The 20,012-nt window shown below is 39.4% G+C and overlaps 1 protein-coding gene across 3 annotated transcripts; it reads left to right on the top strand.

The window, feature by feature from the left end:
- The first annotated feature begins 18 nt into the window (after positions 1-18).
- On the top strand, positions 19-11,910 carry LOC131677417 (serine/threonine-protein kinase Nek8). Of its 3 annotated transcripts, none has more exons than XM_058957226.1 (3): positions 19-3,732; positions 10,178-10,313; positions 10,370-11,910. In XM_058957226.1, exon 1 carries the CDS (start codon positions 618-620, stop codon positions 3,654-3,656), a length of 3,039 nt encoding a protein of 1,012 aa, XP_058813209.1. In that variant the 5' UTR covers positions 19-617; the 3' UTR covers positions 3,657-3,732; positions 10,178-10,313; positions 10,370-11,910. The 3 variants fall into 3 exon arrangements, with proteins under 3 accessions (XP_058813209.1, XP_058813210.1, XP_058813208.1); XM_058957227.1 differs by having other exon boundaries at positions 10,178-10,309; XM_058957225.1 differs by having other exon boundaries at positions 10,178-11,910.
- Positions 11,911-20,012: the final 8,102 nt, after the last annotated feature.

Raw genomic sequence — 20,012 nt, forward strand, 5'->3', positions numbered from 1 at the left:
TCTTCCAGTTCGCTGTCAACCAGCTTCGATAGTATCACAAGTTTTGCTGATAGATGATTGACTTTTTATTGATGGTGAATTTTCGGGAGTGTTCTCCCCGTAGCTAATTCACGTTGTTGTCGTGCGTAATAACCCATGGTATTCAAGGAAAGTACTTATTTACTAAGGAACTTTGACGTGCTGCTGCAAGAGAGCTAATTCCAGCATCAGGCATTAGTGTGATTTGGAAAAAAAAGTGTCGCACTTATTTTATTCATCGAATTCTGGTGCGTCAGAAAAGTCGATTCCGATAAGAGACCAAAAGTGTTATCAATAGAAAAGGAGTGAGTCATCTATTGTTTTGCAATTCCAAGGATCCAAATTCGCACGATATATCGGAAGTGTCGAAAAATGTGGTTCAATGTTTGAACATACGTAGGAAGCTTGTGAAGTAGATTTTACCAAACATTGCGTTTTTTCAAGAAACAAGGTCAGCTGAAAGAAAAGGCAATCATCCGAAGAAGAAAACAAACTTGTGAAACAGTTCAACTGCCTGGAGTGGCAAAGTAGCGAAAAAGCGATTGAGATAACAAAAACGTTAGCGGTTAACTTACGAGAAAAATAAAAATCAGGGAGCAATGAAAAAATTGATCTCCAAGTTCGAAACCAAGAATGAAGCTACACCGAGTAAGGAAACCAACAGTTTTGTAGGAAAAACCTTTAAGCTCAGCAAGGATAATGTGGTTACTGTGGAGGAAGTGTTGGCCGAAGGTGGTTTTGCTGTGGTATTCCTAGTCAAAGGGCCGAATGGACAGAGATACGCCTTAAAGCGGCTGTACGTGAACAACGAACATGACCTGGGTGTTTGTAGTCGGGAGATTAAGATTGCGAGCAATCTTAGTGGTCACAAAAACATCATCGGATATATTGACCACAGTATCAACCCAAAGGGTAACGGGGTACACGAAATACTGCTACTGATGCCTTACTGCAAGACAAATCTTCTGACGTTAATGAATGCTCGTATACCAAATGGATTCAGCGAGCAGGATGTTCTGCAGATTTTCTGTGATGTAGCGGAGGCGGTTGCTCGGCTGCACCAGTGTCAAACTCCAATTATTCACCGTGACCTAAAAATTGAGAACATTCTACAAAATGACATCGGAAACTTTGTGCTATGCGATTTCGGATCAGCTACCGCTCGAGTGTTAAATCCCAATACTCACGGTAGAACATTGGTGGAGGAAGAAATACAAAAGTACACGACCCTCTCCTATCGTGCACCGGAAATGATAGACTTATTTACCGGGAGCGATATCACAGTTAAAGCCGATATTTGGGCGCTCGGATGTTTGCTATACAAGCTTTGTTTCTTCACACTTCCTTTCGGCGAAAGTGCTTTGGCTATTCAAAGTGGTCAATTCAGTATTCCAGATAACTCCAAGTATTCCAAGGAAATGCATCAGTTGATTCGATACATGCTGGAACCAGACGCAGATAGGCGTCCGAATATTTACCAGGTTTGTGACATAGCTTTTAGGATTGCAGGAAAAACAAACCCAGTGCGTAATTTGACAAAGTCTGCCGTACCAGCAATAGAATCTTTGACCGTTCCACCGTTCGAAAATGAATCGAAACGTGTTCCGGCAATTCCGGGCAATAACAGCAAAACCACAAAATCTGCAGCTCCTCTTGCTGAGGGAGGCACTTCGGTCGCTCCTCGTCAGCGTCCGAAGGCATCTCAGTCAACAGTCAACAATAGTTTTTCTTTGGGTCTACCACTAAATCCATCACCGAAGAATATTCTCTCCTCGCCGACACCAGGCATAGTGTCAGCAGTCAGTCAACAGGAACAAATTGGCCAGCCAGAGGCATTTGTGGCTAGCTTCACTGCAAACTTTCCTCCTCCGGGACAAGAAATACCTGGTAGTAACCTGTTTCAACCAACCTTTCCTGACCCGTTTCGGGAAGCAGAAGCAGCCGAAGCTCTCTCCCTGGCTCACGCTGATCGTTCCAGTTCTTCTGCGACTAGAGAATCGTCAACGTCATCAGTTCTTCAGTCACCTATTCACGCATCTGTTTCTTCACAGTCCGGAACATCGTACGGTGCTGGGAATGGTCCTAGCGTAACGGGAATGTATTTACCATCTAAACACACTGTTGTTGGTCATCGACGGAACATGAGTGATACTTCAGCATTCAACAAAGCATACACCACAGAAACTTCACAATTCCTAGCGCCGTACGATGCCTCAAACAATTACCAACCACCGGATGCGGTTCCAAGTGGTAACGGTTCGGAACAGAACCTTCATTCAATTCCGGCGACATTTGAATCACGCTCCTCCAATCCTCAATTAAATCCAACACAAAACAATCAGCAAACGTGGAATCCTTTTGGCGATCCAACTCCTTTCGCTCAAATGACAGAGGACCACATCTTTGGTGAAGAGTTTGACAAAATCCGTCAGCAAGGATCACAAGGAAGCCTTAAAACACCTCCGGAATCAAGATCTCGGCAGCCGTCGCTACCGCTGGTACAACCCATGTCAGGCACACAGGCAACATCCGTGAGTACAGTTACCACAAATGTACAGACCCAGTTCTCTCCGGAAAATATACCCGACACATTGGAAGATGATCCGTTCAGTTCCGCTCCCTTCACACTACCCGTGCGAGACAAATCTCGCTCTCTGAAGCTTGGATCTAAACGAATTATCGTCATCGATGGAGGTTTCTCTACGCAACTGGCGACCCATGTTGGGCAAGTAATTGATAGTGATCCTCTATGGAGTTCCCGTTTTAATGCAACCAATCCAAACGCGGTCATCGAAACGCATCTGGATTTTCTAAAGGCAGGCGCCGATTGTATTCTCACCAACACTTATCAAGCATCGATTGAGGGCTTCATGGACTATCTCGATATGAACGAAGAGGACAGCATCAAACTAATCAAATCGTCCGTCGAGCTGGCCAAAATAGCTCGTTCCCGTTATCTCGCCGAAAAGCTGGAAAACATATCCCACAAAATTCCCTGGGTAGTCGGCTCGATTGGACCGTACGGAGCACATCTGCACGACGGTTCCGAGTATACCGGCAATTACGTTGACACCGTTCCACTCGCTCGCATCCAGAAATGGCATCGACCTAGAATTAATGCCATTCTTGAGACTGGCGTCGATGCTCTTGCCCTTGAAACCATTCCATGCCGCGGTGAGGCTGAAGCTTTACTTGATCTGATGACAGCCGAGCATCCTACGGTGCGGTTCTGGATTTCCTTGCATTGCAAGGACGGTATGAGTACTGCACACGGTGAAAATTTCGCCGAAACAGCCATCGGTTTATGGAATAAGGCTCGGCTGCTGAAAAATCCCAATCTGCTGGCAGTGGGAATAAATTGCGTCCACCCGCAGCACACACTGTCGCTGCTGAAGGCAGTGAATGATCTGCGAGTCGACGAGGAAAACATACCATTGATAGTGTATCCGAACTCCGGCGAAGTGTGGAACGGAGGCTCGTGGACCGGCCAAGCAGATTGTATTCCACTGGAAACGTACGTACCACAGTGGATCGAGTTGGGCGTTAAATTTGTTGGGGGATGCTGTCGCACCAATGCTAGAGATGTGAAGCGGATCAAAAAAACGGTTATAAATCTGTACGGCGGTCGGTGTTCCTAGGAAAAACCGGAGCAGGCGGAGGTCGTTGTATCCGGCGAAATGCTGTGATGAGCCGGACGTTTTCTCCTTCTTGTTGGTGAGTAACTTTTTTCTTAATACGATATGTTTTTGTTAGTACATACATAATAAATAATGTAGATAGGGAACAATTTTGTTCGATCCTATGGAGTTCGAAACCTCTATCTTCGATATACGTATGTGGAGAGTTGTTTGTCGATCATTCCGGTCATTATATAATATAATAGATACACGATTGCGATATGGCCCCTAGTGTATAGAGTACACTTTCATAAGGATTCTGCTGTATTAAGTTCATTAATAATTAAACAATAGTCCATAAGAAAGGGGCTACCCTGTTTGGCATAAAGTCACTTGGCATAACGTCGTTTGGCATAAAGTCGTTTGGCATAATGCCCATATGGCATAAGAACTAATTTGATAGTGGTCATTTGGCATAATGGTCATTTGGCATAATGGCCATTTGGCATAAAATGTACAGGGCATTGAATGCTATTAAGGCCGTTTGGCATAGTGGTCGTTTGGCATAATGGTCATTTGGCATAATGGTCGTTCGGCATAAGACCCATTCCGCATAAAGCATGAAAATACTCGTTCAAATTTTTAGGGGTTTTGATTCAGTGAAATAATGTTGTTAATAAAATTATCTTTCAAAAAATATTTTATTGTTGATCAATTTAATGTTTAATAATTTAATAGTTTATCAATATTATCATCACTGAGCTCTTGATCCCAAGTTCGTGTAGGAATCCATATTGTGCACTATCTTTTTGATGTTCTCGTCAATTTTCTGACTAGTAACTTTGCGTTTTTTACTAGTGTTGCAAGAGAGGTAGCTACTAATCTGCCCTGCTGTATATTTCTCCTCTACACGCAATTCTTTTATTATATTGTATATACCAATACGACGCCCAACAGCAGTATTCCATCGGCTATGCCAACTTTCAATTTGATTGGTGGTACGGGGAATGTTGCTGAGAATATTGTCATATATCGACCACAACTGAGGCGGATAAAGTGGTTCCGTTCGAATTTCGCGTCCCTCAAATGTAACACGCCGAACTCTGCCTTTCACGTAGTTTTCTTCTACGTATCGGAAAAAAGAATTTGACTCTTTGGGTGCTGACGCTTTCAATTCATCGAAAGCTCTTACGATTTTTACCGCTGGCAAAAAGGCAAGAGACTGCACCCGTTTAAAATACTCAAAAAATAGAGTACTACTATTTGTCAGTCCGCTACTTTGTACATTCTTCCAGAGGTTTTGACACCAATGGAAGAAGCTCCCGTTATGTTTGGCTTCTGGAAATTCAGCCGCGAATTGAATTTATAATTGAATTTATAATGGCCTTTTCAAAATCCGAGAGTATTACCTCTGGATTTAAATCGATGCCTATCTTTTCGGCTGCTTCCACAATTGTAGCAAACAGTATCCTATATAGTGCTTCAGTCTTGGAAGTCATTAGGGCGTACACCATAGGGAAAGTGTGTTCATTGGAAGGTGCACAACTACCATGAATGGTAAATAACTGACGAAATAAACCCGGTACGCTGTCCAAAGTGCTATCTATCACCCAGTACTTTGTAGAAGCTAATTTTTTTAAATGTTCGTTCGTTGTAAATATGAGCACTCTGTCCTTGTCCAAACCGGTATCGGCTAATAGAAATTTATCGCTATCTATCGAAACAGTAAGCTCTTGCGGGACGACAAATTCCTTCAACGTTTTTGGCTCCTCATATTTTTTGTGTGAGCCGGCTCGAGCGCGCTTCACTATTTTCCGTTGCGCATTCGGGGAAATACGTTGTTGAACTTCGTTTGGAAAAGTAGCAGAAACTAATCGTATCATTTTTGCCGGTCCACTATGATCTTCCGTTGCTTTTCTTTTTAATGCAGATCTGTATTTGATTTGTAACACGTGGATTGGATCATATTCGTGGTTATGTTCTGTTTTGGAAACTAATTTATGTATTCCATCACATTTTTTCGTAACCACTCGGGATCGACACTTCCGACCTACGCTCCCGGTCGAGTGACTTCTACCTTTACGCTCCAAGTAATATATACTATCCACCTGTGAATACAATGAAAAACTTTGTAAGACCACGTGATGTGTTCATAACCTTGATGAAAATGTAACGGCATGTGATCATGTGACCAATAGATGAAAAAATATTTCAAGCTAATATACGTACCGGTTTTCTGTTAGAATAGTACACAAATCCTCGGTAGCTTAGCACATCTTTATTCTTTGAACTTTTCAGAATTTCTGGCAATGGCTCTACAGTCTCTTCTTCGAATCCAAGAAAATCCTCTTCATCGGACATTTTGAATTACACAGCACGTATGAGCTCTCCAACCGTTTTCCACTAAATGAATATAAATATATTGTGGAGAGAGCAGAACTGCGATTGAGTGTACTGAGCTAATGAGTGCCGGATAACTATCGGTATCTCAATTGGTTATGCCAGCGGTATACCACCACGCCACGTTTTTCACTCTATACGAACTAACACGCCACACATGTCGATAGGTAAGAAAGTTGGGAATGCGTTATTTGATAATAGTTCGTTTGGCATGACAATAAATAAAATAGGCTTTGATTCGGCAAAATGGTTATCTGTCATTCAAACTTCCAGAAAGCTGTGAGCGCTGAACCTGCATCTATGATTGAGTATGCCAGACAATCGTGTTGATCACAGGTTTGCTAGTGAGAGGTCTTTGACGAAAACCGGCGGATTCTCAGAGGCTTTGTGCCACTTCGTATCTTTTTCGCTGCATATTCAAATGAAACAGAGGAGTTTGTTTGCCAATAGTATATATTTATAATTAAACTTGTCGTAAACCCAAACTAATTAAACAACAAATTAATAGCCCCTATGTTTGAATAATCCGGTCAAATGAGCGAATCACAGATGTGCTTACGAGGGGCCGCCGCTTCCGCAACCGGTCGACGGCAACCTCGCCCAGCGCATCCTCAGCGACTTTGCACCGCTTGGATCGTCAAGCTCGGTTATGCGGCAAAGTCGCATTGCTCTAGGTACGCCTTAAACACTAGATCAGTGAAGAAACCGATAGTAGTAAGTGTAAATCCATCAATAAATTGTCATTTCTTAAATTTGGTAAAACCTGGTAATGATCATGCTATTAATTATCGTCTGGGTCAGAGTACCTTAATAGGGCTGGCTGTGTAGTAATTTTTACATGTTATAAAGAAGGAAGCTTGTCAAACATGCCTGCCCGGGCTCGACAGTAGGGGGGAAAATGTAATAAAATAACAAAAAAACAACGACAGATCGGATTTTATAAGCGATACTCGTAAAAAAAAAATCCCGAATAGTTGGGCTTCCAGCACAGTGCGGAAATTGAACGCCCACTTAAATGCTACATGGAATGGTGCTAGGCATAAATGTGACCATTCTATCTTCTCCTCCTTCTCTTCACGATCACCACCGGAAAAGTTTTATTATTGGACAAGCTGCCCGGCGGTAGCTGATGGTGGGAAAAAAGATCGAAACCAGATAGATAGATAGATGAAGCTGTTGCAACAGCGTAACGGTCGGTAGCTTAGTCAGAGTGAGGGTGGCTGGGGACGAATTGATGTGTATATTTTTGCTTATTATTTCAGTTATTGAAACACTGTTATGAAAAGCAACAATTCGCTGGCGAAAAAGTTCGGGCTTATAGTTTTCATGATGTGGAGAAGTTAGGGCTTAGGAGTTTTCATGATGTGGAGAAGTGATACGTTTGCATACGATGGGAACGAACCGGATGACCATTACCTGAAGATGCAAATAATTATGCCAAATGTCCGCTATGTTAAATGACTTTCAGTGTTATCACTTTGTCAAATCTATGCCAAATGACCGTTTTCCGAAGTTAAAAATAATTATGCCGAATTTCTGTTATGCCAAATAACCCGATTCCCTATCCGATAGTTTCAAGTTCCAGTAAAGCTTGAACATTCGCTAGGAACATGTGTACTTTTTAAGTATTTTCCGAGCTGCTGGTTGCTTGTGTTGGTTTAAATGCAATGTTGATATCAACCTTCGTCAAAATGTGCACTTAGTGCGATTCCAAGAACTGCTCATGTTTGAAAGAAGGAATCAACTTCAGTGAGAAAAATAATATTTCAGTGTTAGATTGATTACATAGAAAACTAGAGTAAGCATGAAATTGCTTTGAGTGCTTTGAGAACTTTTGTATTTAGAACAATATTGGTCATCTTATATGAAAGTTAACATAATCGTGATTTTTTTATTTTGATTATAGGGGTTTTAATCTTAAGTTCATTCAACTCTTCGGGTTAGAAAAATCCCAGATGAACTGCGTACAAGGCAATCGATTTACCAACTACGTTATGCCTGCCCCCTATATTCGTGAAATGTCATTCAACAAGGAATCTGTAATTGTAATTTATTATTCATATGATAGTCTGTTAGTTTCAAACTACAGACCAGGCCAAGGAAATTGGAGGGATTTGCGAAAACGAAATATTTTTTGTATGGCGAATTTACGAATATTTGGATTGCTACCATTTTAAACTAAACTACAGTCGTGATTCGCTGGTTGGACACTTTTCAACTGGACCGCTTTTTAGTTGGACCTCCGCTAGTTGGACCGTTGTCCAACTAAAAAGCATCTGAACGTCAAAATCTCATGTCAAATTAACTTTGACAATCAAACTGACAATATTTAGAGATGTGAACAGATGCATTCACACTGACAACATCTTCTTTGGAGAGTTTTTGACATTTGTCAGTCGGTCCAACTAGCGAATCAAATTCGTTAGTTGGACAAGGCTGTGGCCCAACCAGCGAATCACGACTGTACTATTTATATAATATGAAATTTACTTCGTGATATAAAGTATCTTCAACGGTATTGGTATCTTGCTTTCCAAATTTTTGTTCTTTCGATGCCTTACTTTTGTTTGCAGCCTAAATTCAAAAGAAGGAAAAATCTCAAGAATAGTTCATATTTAAAAGAAAAAAAAACTCAAAACAAAATAATCAAAAGCTAATGACAATTTACTATATATGTATAAAAGAAGGCAAAATGTCAATGTAAGTTATAATCGAAATCAAAAATATTTTCGAAGAATTGACAATATTCAGGAGAATGTGAATGCTTAGAAATTCTTAGTTGCATTTAAAACCAATGAAATTAAAATGTTCATGTTCAAAGAAAAAAGAAAAACTAAAAAAATGTTGGCTGCATAATAGGTCTTCTCAAAAAGTGCAATGTGGAATGGCAGTACTGCCCATGATTGCATATTTGTCCGTTTTCTATGGGATTTCCTGTCTTTATGGGACTGATTTGCGATCATGGGCAGTGTAGTTTTATTGAATTTACGGAAAATTCGGATAATTGGTATAGTTCATTTCGGGCAATGATATTTCGAGAAACTGCATCCCAGAATTTTGCCGATTTGGTGACCTATTATTTCAGTTATTGACCTACAGGTCTACACCTGAGTAATTAAGTTTAATTACCATTATGCCAAATGGCTTTATGCCAAATGGTTATTATGCCAAATGGCTTTATGCCAAATGGGCATTATGCCAAATGGGAATCTATCTTCAGTTTTGTTTTAGTCGATTATGCTAAATGACCTTTATGCCAAATGGCTTTATGACAAACGACCACTCAACTCTCGTTATGGTTATGCCAAGTGGCTTTATGCCAAACGACTTTATGCTAAATGACGTTATGCCAAATGACTTTATGCCAAACGGGCTTCCCCCCATAAGAAATATTGCAACGCATCGATGATAGAACAGTGGGTCCAGGGCCAAGTTTCTCGTGGCAGTGCCAAATCGTAAGGTACTAAACAATCTATAGCTCTGCTTCGTTGTTTCAGTGTTGATATGCACAGCTGGAAACTGCTATCAGGAGAGGATCAAATACACGGAAAAATACGCAGTCTGGCATAAGTGGAACGATGCGGATGTGTCATGTTTTAAAAATGGTAACAGAGTAAGACTGAGTTTCGTATAAATTGTCTGAAACTCCAAGAATTTCCTTGAAATTCTAAAAAAAAAAAGTTTTATTTTCGGCATACTCCTAAAGCTTGTAGGATTCTCTTGATAAATTTTTATGGTGCTCTTATAAATAGCTTACTTAATAGACTATTTTTCACAAGTGTCACTGCTCGCATTGGTGTTTTTGTACACATATGTGGGATGGATTTTCGCTAAATATTAACTTCCTACTTTAACGGGATGTAGGGTAAAATAGACAATCCAATTTAAGCAATTTGGTCGTACGGTTTTCATTCTATAATCATAAGTATCGAAGAACTTAGCGAGTCCGGCTAAAAATTAGTTCATTCTTGCACTGAGCCTCTCAGATAACGACCACTTAAACACGCTGACAGGAAAATATTCGATAGAACTAGCCAAACAAAAGTACACGACATCACACCGTGGAAGCACAGTGTTAAAGCGAATTAAAGATTATCTCGAATGATTTCTAAAATTATTTTTGTTATCTCTTTTGTTTCCAGACTCGCAATATGCAATGTTCGACGATACACAGATGGATCAGAAGAAAACACAACGGCGAAGGTCTCTTCCTGCCGAAATCCAGCGTTGCTCTCGCTAATATTACCATTCCGCAGGATTATTCTGAACACGTGGTAGGTAAGTAACATTTCGATTTAATTGAACAGAAGCTAATTTGTCTATTGCTGACACAGCAATACGCGGGCTTCGAATGTTTGGTTGCTATATTTTTATGTCGTAGAGTTTTTTCTCGGTGACATCTCTCCGGAGATATTGAACATAGTTAGTTAAGCACAAGCTATTCAGTCACTGATAATCCAGATAAGCCTAAATGGTCTTTGGAATGATGGCGTAAAGAAAGGGGGTTAATCGAAGGTGTGTGATTGCAGAACGAATTGAAAAAGTATAAGCAAATAGTGTATTTGTATATAAGCATATATTTTAAATTCCAGCAAAAAACGAAATATATATATTTACACGTATTAAGACAGACATTGTTCCTGGTTATCCCTCTCTTTAACACCTAAAAATAGAAATATGCTCAGAAATAATGTTAGCTGAAAAGGTCATATCGCTGCACGCAGTGAGCTTAAAATTATATCTGCATATTTATTTGGATACAAAAAATGAAATTTCACAGACATACTTGTCAAATCTAGTTCAAGTTGATTGCGAGCAACAGATCACATTCGCACCGACAGCAATAACGAACAATCGAGTTAGTAACGAAAACTTCGTTAATTCGTTTATAATTCCCATTGTCTTACTGTCCTTTCATTCCTATGTTTATCTTATCATTTTTCCCTTCCTTCTTATCTAGTCCATTGAAAGATGTTTATTTTCATCAATATTTAGATTCGTTTTTGAAGCAGACAAGCCAGTCGATTCACGCTTCATACGAAGTTTTCTAGTGTAGCAGAAGAATAATAAGTGTGGAGTCCCACTGATTGGCAATGTTATCAACTGTAAATAGGTGTAATTTATTGTTTTTGTTTTTTTTGTTCTCCTATATTAATTTCATATATATTGCGATTTGTTTCGTAGCATAGCAGTAATAAATAATAAAAATAGTGAAAAGGATATATTTATACACACGATAACCATTCTGTATGTTGTTACTGCTTGCAGTCGGAAAACAGTTTCAATTAAGGTGAAAAACAGCATGTAATTATGCTATTTGATTGAATAAGAAAATGATTCAAGCTGACAAATCGATCACAGGCACACGTTCTTTACATTATAGATCATCAAGAAGAAAAAAAACAAGTATGCATTGAAAAAATAAGACAGAGCGAGTACGAACTGTTTATTCTATTATTAATAGTTGCATTTGAACCGCTAAGTGAGATTTCTAATATCTGAAAAACGGCCAGCAAATATGCAAAATATTTGCTTCTACAACGATTCCATTGTTTCATTCGGAGCCTGATAAAGTAGCTCTAAATTATCCGACAACAAAACAAAATATTGAGAATTATTACCCCTAGTCTCGACTGTTAATGAGTTTTTTGAATAAATTTAGCTAATTTCTTTGACTCAAACCAATCACAAAAAATAATAAAACGACAGTGTGACTGTAGCAAATCATGAATCGATTATAGGTGGGGTTGATAGGCTGTATTGCAATAAAGCAAACCAATGAACCAAATAAAAGAGAACCACTCAAACACACATACGAGCAGAAACAACAATTAACAGTGGAAGTATATATTATAAGAGTAAATAAATTATTTGAGCAAAAAAGAAATCGACTTTCGCGCCTGTAAAACATTCCGAAGAACTCTATGTATGTGTTTAACCTCCCGGAAATCATTTTCAAAAATTTGATTTTTTGTTGCATTTTTGAAAGGTAGGTGTAAGTGTCCGGTGTTTCGATCTGCGCATCAAAAAAAATTCTACAGATCATCGTTAGAAGCGGTTTCCTGGCCTCCACGGGACACTCCCGGCTCAAGACGCGTGCCTCAGGTAGAAACCTTTTCATACTAGGCGATGCTTTCTCATGTGGACTTACAAGGTGGAAGAAACAATTTCGAACGATTATATTTGTGCTGGGGTATTCATACGTTGGGAACAACCTTTCAAGAATCTGAAAGTTTGATTTTTTTGTCTTATTTCACTGCTTACTTCTACAGAATCGAAATCCTTTTCGATACTCATCGTACCTGACAAAACTCATTCGCGTAGTTTTGATATAGCGTCTCTTTGGATACCAAATACATGTCAATGCTTAATGCTTATAATTTGGCAACTCTCCCGTCCGCAGCTCGTATTGCGTTCTAGAAGTGGAGAACGAGAGCATGCGGCTCTGCAAAAAACCCTCACCACCGCCTCGCTCTATTACTTCTTGTTCAATTCAGTACAGTCGTGATTCGCTGGTTGGACACTTTTCAACTGGACCGCTTTTTAGTTGGACCTCCGCTAGTTGGACCGTTGTCCAACTAAAAAGCATCTGAACGTCAAAATCTCATGTCAAATTAACTTTGACAATCAAACTGACAATATTTACTACCCATGATCGCATATTTGTCCCGTTTTCTATGGGATTTCCTATCTTTATGGGACTGGTTTGCGATCATGGGCAGTTTAGAGATGTGAACAGATGCATTCACACTGACAACATTTTCTTTGGAGAGTTTTTGACATTTGTCAGTCGGTCCAACTAGCGAATCAAATTCGTTAGTTGGACAAGGCTGTGGCCCAACCAGCGAATCACGACTGTATCATCGCATCATTTCCGTTAAATTCCGGTTCTTCCTTTCAGCAACTTCGTTCTGCTGAGCACTTAAGATACCATCTGCTGAGTGCCGTTGTTTTTCAAAAAAACCTTCTGAAGACTGTTCTATCTGCCGTTATCCGATCGAATTATTCTAGGCGTGTGTGTGTTAAGGGGGTCCTCTACTCGCAAGGCCCAAATTGAGCACTTTTTTGAGAATAAATTGTAAAGCATCTACTCAATGGATTTTGAAACTTTTTTTTATTTTGAAGATACACTTTTGACTTTTCAATTTTACATTTCAAGGCGAAAAGAAACATCTCTAGCGAGCTTGAAAATTCATTGATGACATTGATGCTGAAACTGAATGAGTCCCGCTTAAGTAAAGTTCTAGCAAATTGGATAATCTGTGATCAGAAAACTCATATTTTTTATAATCATAGTCACGTTGGCTATGTTTAGACGCGAGGGATTTCTGTTAATTTTATAATTTGTAAAAGTTATGTAACGATTTGTGAAAATTTTCAATATTTACGTTATTTTTTGGCCTATTAAGGGCCCTAAAAATGGAACAAATTGACATTTTACAAATCCCTCTCGACCAAACATAGCGGTATATTTTCTGAACAGTTGGAGAAAAAATTATTGAAATCGAACCAGTACTTCTATGAAAAGTCTTGCTTGACCGCTTAAAAAACACTACTTTTGAGAAAACACGTTTAAGGTTCAAGTTACCTTTTTTGAGCATGTGTTAGATTTTAACGCTGGGTAGTATGGGTAAGAAAAATTGTGTTCAGCTTTGCCACCAGATTATCCATTTAAACCTTTTCAAAACTCTAAAAGAAGAATATCAGCCGATTTATTAGATCACAACGATTCAAATCATACAAAATAACTGCAGGAAAAACTATCGGTTTCGCTAAATGGTGCTTTTGAAAAAGTGGCTGTGATTTTTTGTCACACTACCACACCGTGCTGGGGTACGCAACACAACTGCGCAATGAAAAAATCACAGCAACTTTTTCAAAAGCACCATTCAGCTAAGCTGATGGTTTTTCCAGCAGATATTTTGCATGAATTGAACCGTGATGATCTAATAAATCGACTGATATTCTTCTTTTAGAGTTTGGAAAAGGTTTAAATGAATAATCTGGTGGCAAAGCTGAACACAATTTTTCTTACGCACACTACCAAACCTTGAGGTAACTTGAGCCTTAAAGATAAAGTACGGTGTATAATTCGATTGTAGTACCTTACTAGATAATCTATTATACCGGGTCCGCAGAGCTCACCTTCCTCATCATGAAAATGTTCTTGGCTTTGCACATTTTGCGCTCTCTCTCTCTCTCTCTCTCTCTCTCTCTCTGTTGAAGTCGGGCCTGTTTTGCCGCAACACCCACTTTGCTTTCAGAATGAGTTATACGTTCACTGTTGAGTCGAGCAGCACATCTTTCAGCTTCAGTCCCCAAGGTAATTCTCATCACCTCCATAGCTTGTAAGATCGATGAAAATCCTTGCTTGAAGATGCTAACTGCCAAATAAGTCACAACATTGACCACCTGCCTGCCAAAATTTGTGCATGTGTTTTGGCGCTAAGGAACAGATTCCATTATTCAGAGACTCATTGATGTTTTGGGTGTGAGCTCCTAAGCATCTTTCTAATAAATCATTAGATGATAGACTTTCGTACATCCTGACATGTTCGAATGTTTCTAAAGTTCCTTTTACTTCAGCCTGACGTCACTTGCACCAACTGTCCTCGCCGGGTGAACACTTTGAGTGTTGGGGATTTTCGTTCGATGGCGAGCAGTGTTCGAGGGAAGCTCAGAATGCATTTCGCATATGAAGACTTTTTTTTTCATTAGGTCCAATCTGCAAATGAGAGCCCTCTTTTTTCGCTTGCTCTTTCGTCTTTTACTGCAAAACCATAAAACTTTTTAAACATTTATCAGTATGTTTAGAAAAACCAAGGTTTTTACTAGCTTATTATGCAAACAGTTCAGGGGGAATCAGGAAGGTGACCGAGTATTTCACGGAAGGAAAGTAAACAAAGAGAGGCTCTCTTTTGTTGATAGGACCTATTAAAAAAAAAAGTCTTCATATGTTCTAAAGAATTTGAGTTTCTCCGAATCGCCAGCCCATAAAATTTTGTTAGCTGGCCGATTGATTTGTCCTCAACTTTCCCTTTCCTTTCCCACAGATACCTTTGTTTTCTTTCTTCAGTTATCGTAATCTCGTTCCCATACATGTCCGACACATTCTTTCTTCCGTACGATAATCTCGTCCCAAAAAAAGCAAGAAACCATTCACAACCGCTCACATATACATAAACCGTAAAGAATAGACCGGTGAATTCTTTAAATAACGATTTTTCAATAGACAAGCGCCATCGTGGTGCCGCCGCGCTTAGTATCTCAGAAACGGCCGGAGATGGGTACCTTTCGGTTCCCTGAAACATGCCAAGGAATATGATTTTCACCAAATCCTTTCTGTGGCGTATTCTCAGATACATAGGGTAAAGTGCCTATTTTCACCATACTAAGGAGGGTGCCTCACTGATTCATTAATTACTCGGTCTACAAACAATGGAATGCGTACTAATTGGTATCAACAGCTTTGCTTCGTTGTGTAGAACCATGATAATAACACACATCCGCTGAAAATAGTGAAATTCTCGTGTTTGAGCGCAACGAAAACACGAATCGAGTGCCCCTATTTGACTCAATGCGTTGAACAAAGATGGCAGACTAACCTACGGCTCTAACCAACGGCTTCAAATGGGTAGGGTGATAATAGAAACATAGCAATAATAGGCTCATCACCCTATAGATTGAAATGAAACATCGAAAAAAACTAATTTTTTGAAACCATGAGAGTAGAAGACCCCCTTAATCATCCTAACTTCCACTAGCTGGTAGTTAATGTACAGAAAAAAGGTTTTTGCATGTATTTAAACATATTCATGCAAATAACGTGGATCACGAATTTAGGTTGGTGTTAGCTAAATTGACTTTCCGATGACCCATTTGGGACCATCCATAAATGACGTAGCATTTTTTGAGCGATTTTTAACACCCCCCTCCCTCATCGTAGCATTTCGTCACAAACTTCTAAATACCCCCCCCCCCCTGGTAATTACGTAGCTTGACGGTAACTCTACCCCCCCCCTTGTCCCCGCAAAATTTAAAAATAAAACTAAAAAACGATGATAGTTATTCCCCTTTAAAAAGCTACGTAGCATGACAAGACCCCCTACCCCCCTGTCATCACACATCACAAAATACAAAACACCCCCCTCCCCCATATAATGCTACGTCATTTATGGATGATCCCTTTCGTGTACAGCGCCTGGCATGTTCCGAGGGCATCGTTCCATCAACCAGCCCCGCCTTAATTTAATGTTTGTTTCATTTGTATTTTAACATTACAGTAAAACCTTCGATTCCTTACAGGCAGGAAGAAATCGACGCGTATTTAGTGAATTGGTTTGATTTGTATATATCATTTTACACATGTGTCTTAGAAAACTTACCAGTTTTTTAGTGTTCTACCTTCATTCCTATCTTCTATTTATGGCTTTTTCAACTCCTATCCATATTTCCTACAATTCTTGTTTATTGAAGAAAGAAAAGAGAAAATAAATAGAATACCGATTGACATCGTATCTTCCTCAGCGCATTCGTTTGTCTTAGCCTGATGTCACTTCTTGTTGGACTTATGTAGGTCGTTCCATTGGAGATCTCCAAGGAAAAAAGAGCTGGCTGCTATCCAGCCGTATATAATTTTTAGAGTAATACATTATTATTTATTATATAACCAAATAAAATGTGTAACGCTTCACGATTTTGCGTGTATCTGTCGAACCGAAACTAGGACTATAGTCCATATATCATCGCTGTTGTGCTATCTTATGACAAACGCCATTTTGGGGTAAACTGAGTTAGATATGCCACATTACTTGTCTGAAAAATCTCTACAAAGTGGCGTTTTCAAAATTTTGAAATTCTACTTGGTTACGTAGATATAGCGAGAAACATGATGAGAAATTGAGTTTTTTGCTTCAAATCACTGTATCTAGGGATTTGCTCAAGTTCTATTGAAGTTTCAGATGTTTTTATGTGTAAAAATGTCTGAGGAACACAATGGCATAAAAATTTTCAAAAGAAAAATACACGAGTTGTGAGAAAACCACAGTTTAAGTTTTAAATTGGAAATGTAGCATATTTGGCAACACTGTAACCAAAAATAACTATTTTTTCTAGATTCCCTGACTCATTTCCATTAAAATGCATCCCACCAATTCTTTATAGACCAAATAAAACCAAAAATATGAATAAAAATTAAAAATTGATGATTTTTTTCTATGGAAAATTTTCCATGCACGATTATGACACATCATACAAATTTTGTCATTAATACACGTCTATGACACGTGTGAGTGCGACTTTTGTTTACATTCATAGTAAAAACTCGCAACATAGTCAACCGATCTTCGTAATATTTGAAATGTTAATACAGAGCAGATAGATGCATCAATTGTCTTCTTTGAATTGTTTTTACCAGTTATAAGTTTCAAGATATTCAATCTCAAACTTTAAAAATCGTTTTTCTCGAAATGTGCTAAATGGCGCCATGTCATAAGATAGCACAACAGCGACGATATACTGAATATAGTAAAATTTGATGTTAATTGGTTATAGAATGACTCATCTTTTTAAAATATGGCTAAGCAATCTGTTGAGTATACCTAGCTACCTGTAAGGATCAACTTGCGCCGCTGACAGACACCGACGGCACGCATGCTACCTCCAATCGAATTATTTTAGGCTTCTTCCCAAATTGGTTCAAGAATAACAAACTCCTTGATCCTTTGATTTTGTTTCAGATGCTGGAAAAAGCGCCCTCCTCATTTTTCCTTCGCAGAATACTTTACAAATCGATCGGATTCCTCAGTCAACTATGTCCAAGTTCGTGCCATTTGAGCCAATATATTCTGATTCTGATTCTGAGTTCGGATGACCAAATTTGCAATGCCGTATATGCTGTCAATTGTCCTGATAAAGGGTGTCCCACAACAAATTGCACCACGGAAAAAACGCTGTAGAAAATACCTAGTGGACCGATCCTTTTCAAACTTTCAGCACAGAGAACAGACATCCATGATCGAACAAAAATATTTAAAAAACGTGTGTAAACATTTGAATTAATATACGATAAACACTAGCGCCGCCACACCAACCTATCCCAACTATCCGTCCAATCGATTCCGGAACCGGTTCGAAATCCTGAATGGATTCAGCATGGAATCTAGCTCAAAGAAAACAACCGATTCCGACTCTATCGGTTGATGCATTTGAGCTGGAATTCATGCTGGAAGTCCGAATCGGTTCCGGACTAGTTTGACTGGGTAGAGGAATAACCGCTGTCAATTCTGTCGCACTCAGCCACAAAAAAAACATGACGACAGTAGCGAACCTGGTTTAGATATCCAAACTACCTTCGAAACCGTTAGAGATTTTACACAAGTTGAATGCTGAAGATGGACGTCTGTTCTCTGTGCTTTCAGGTAATAAATAATAACCCATTAGCAAGCTTTTGGTGTTTATTTCATTCAACTTAAATACCATAACCGTACGCTCGCATCTTACGCTTAACTCCACCCATTAGGTTCTGTATATCTGGCTGCAGCTTCTTCTGTATGGAAACCCACTTTTTATTCATGCCTTTCTCAGATTTGGTCTCCTTAAAAGGCTTTCATAGTGCCTGTGTTATATCCTTGGGTACGAAAGTGACCCCGTTGGCTTTATACCACTCCAGGACAACATTTGAATAGTGGCACGAAGCTGGATCCGCTCAGAAGATCGTAGCGTCCTCGTGTTCCTTCAACTGAGGAAGTATACGCTTCTGTAGACACATCTTGAGGTAGATCTTAGATAGGTAGATCCGTTTACAGTCTCGGTAGTCACGAACGGCGTACTCCGTTTGCCACATGAGCAGATCACATGCCAAATCATGGCAATTTGCATTTATTTGAAAGTTTCTGCTTCCTTATTTCATCCGGAACATCAAATTTGTGCTCCCAAGTGGTGAAGGACAGTAGCTCTGGTAACTGCTGGAAGTCCGCCTTGACATAAGTCTCATCATCCATCAGGAGACAATGCTGGCTTCGTCAGCATCTGGGCGTACAGTTTTCGGGCCCGTGGATTTCCCACCGTATTTTGCCGTTCATCACGATTTGGAGCCTTCTGCACTTTGTACGTATGCAATACCACCCGGTTCTTGGCTCTCTGAATGAAAGACTTGAATAGATTCAACTTTTTGGCCACATTCCTGGCCCAAGCATTGGGATTCCGCTTAAACGCTTTCAGTACACGCATGTGATCCTAATCACTAATTGAACATCCATTCTGACCGCATTACTCCTTCCATTCGATGCTCAGAGTTTGGTAGTAACGTTTAATCACAAAACTCACCGTTGACTGCGCGATTCCGAGTTGTTTTGCGATGCCGGATAAGAGGGTTGAGGATTTTCCAGGTGCTTACGCAAAACCCTCACAACGTTGCTTTTCGAATGACGCCATTTTTGGAAAAACTGACATCAACGATAAAAATACAGTGTAAACAATACACTCTAAAATACTTCTACCCAAATTTTCAAGAGAAATACCCAATGTGTCATTTTCTACAACGTTTTTCCGTGATGCAATTTGATGTGGGACATGCTTTATCCGGCATTTTATGAACTGACCAAAGCAAAGCAAAACTGATGGTTATAGAAGCATGCTTGCTTGTTGTACACTAGTATTCTAATTTTGTTTTCCTCTTGCTGAAATTGAAATAGTATATGAGTGAATGCGGTATTCAAGTTAATGACTTTCGGATAAGTGCTCTATTCTGGTTTATGGCATTCGAGTAAATGGTCCAATCTGAGTAATGACATTCGGGTAAGTAACTTTTTGGCGAACGTCATTCGGGTAAATAACTTTAGGGCGAATAACATTCGGATGAATGTCATAGAACCATTAGAAACACATTCGCTTTCCTTCATGTTACGGAATCAAATTGGGCCATTGGAAACGTGACATTCACACCACTAAACAAGCAAAGCAACGTATTTCCTTTTC

This window comes from Topomyia yanbarensis, chromosome 1 (genome assembly GCF_030247195.1).
Source record: "Topomyia yanbarensis strain Yona2022 chromosome 1, ASM3024719v1, whole genome shotgun sequence".
In the NCBI taxonomy this organism is placed as follows: domain Eukaryota; kingdom Metazoa; phylum Arthropoda; class Insecta; order Diptera; family Culicidae; genus Topomyia; species Topomyia yanbarensis.

Excerpts from the sequence above, each read along its gene's own strand:
- LOC131677417 (XM_058957225.1), top strand. The coding sequence starts at position 618 with ATGAAAAAATTGATCTCCAAGTTCGAAACCAAGAATGAAGCTACACCG.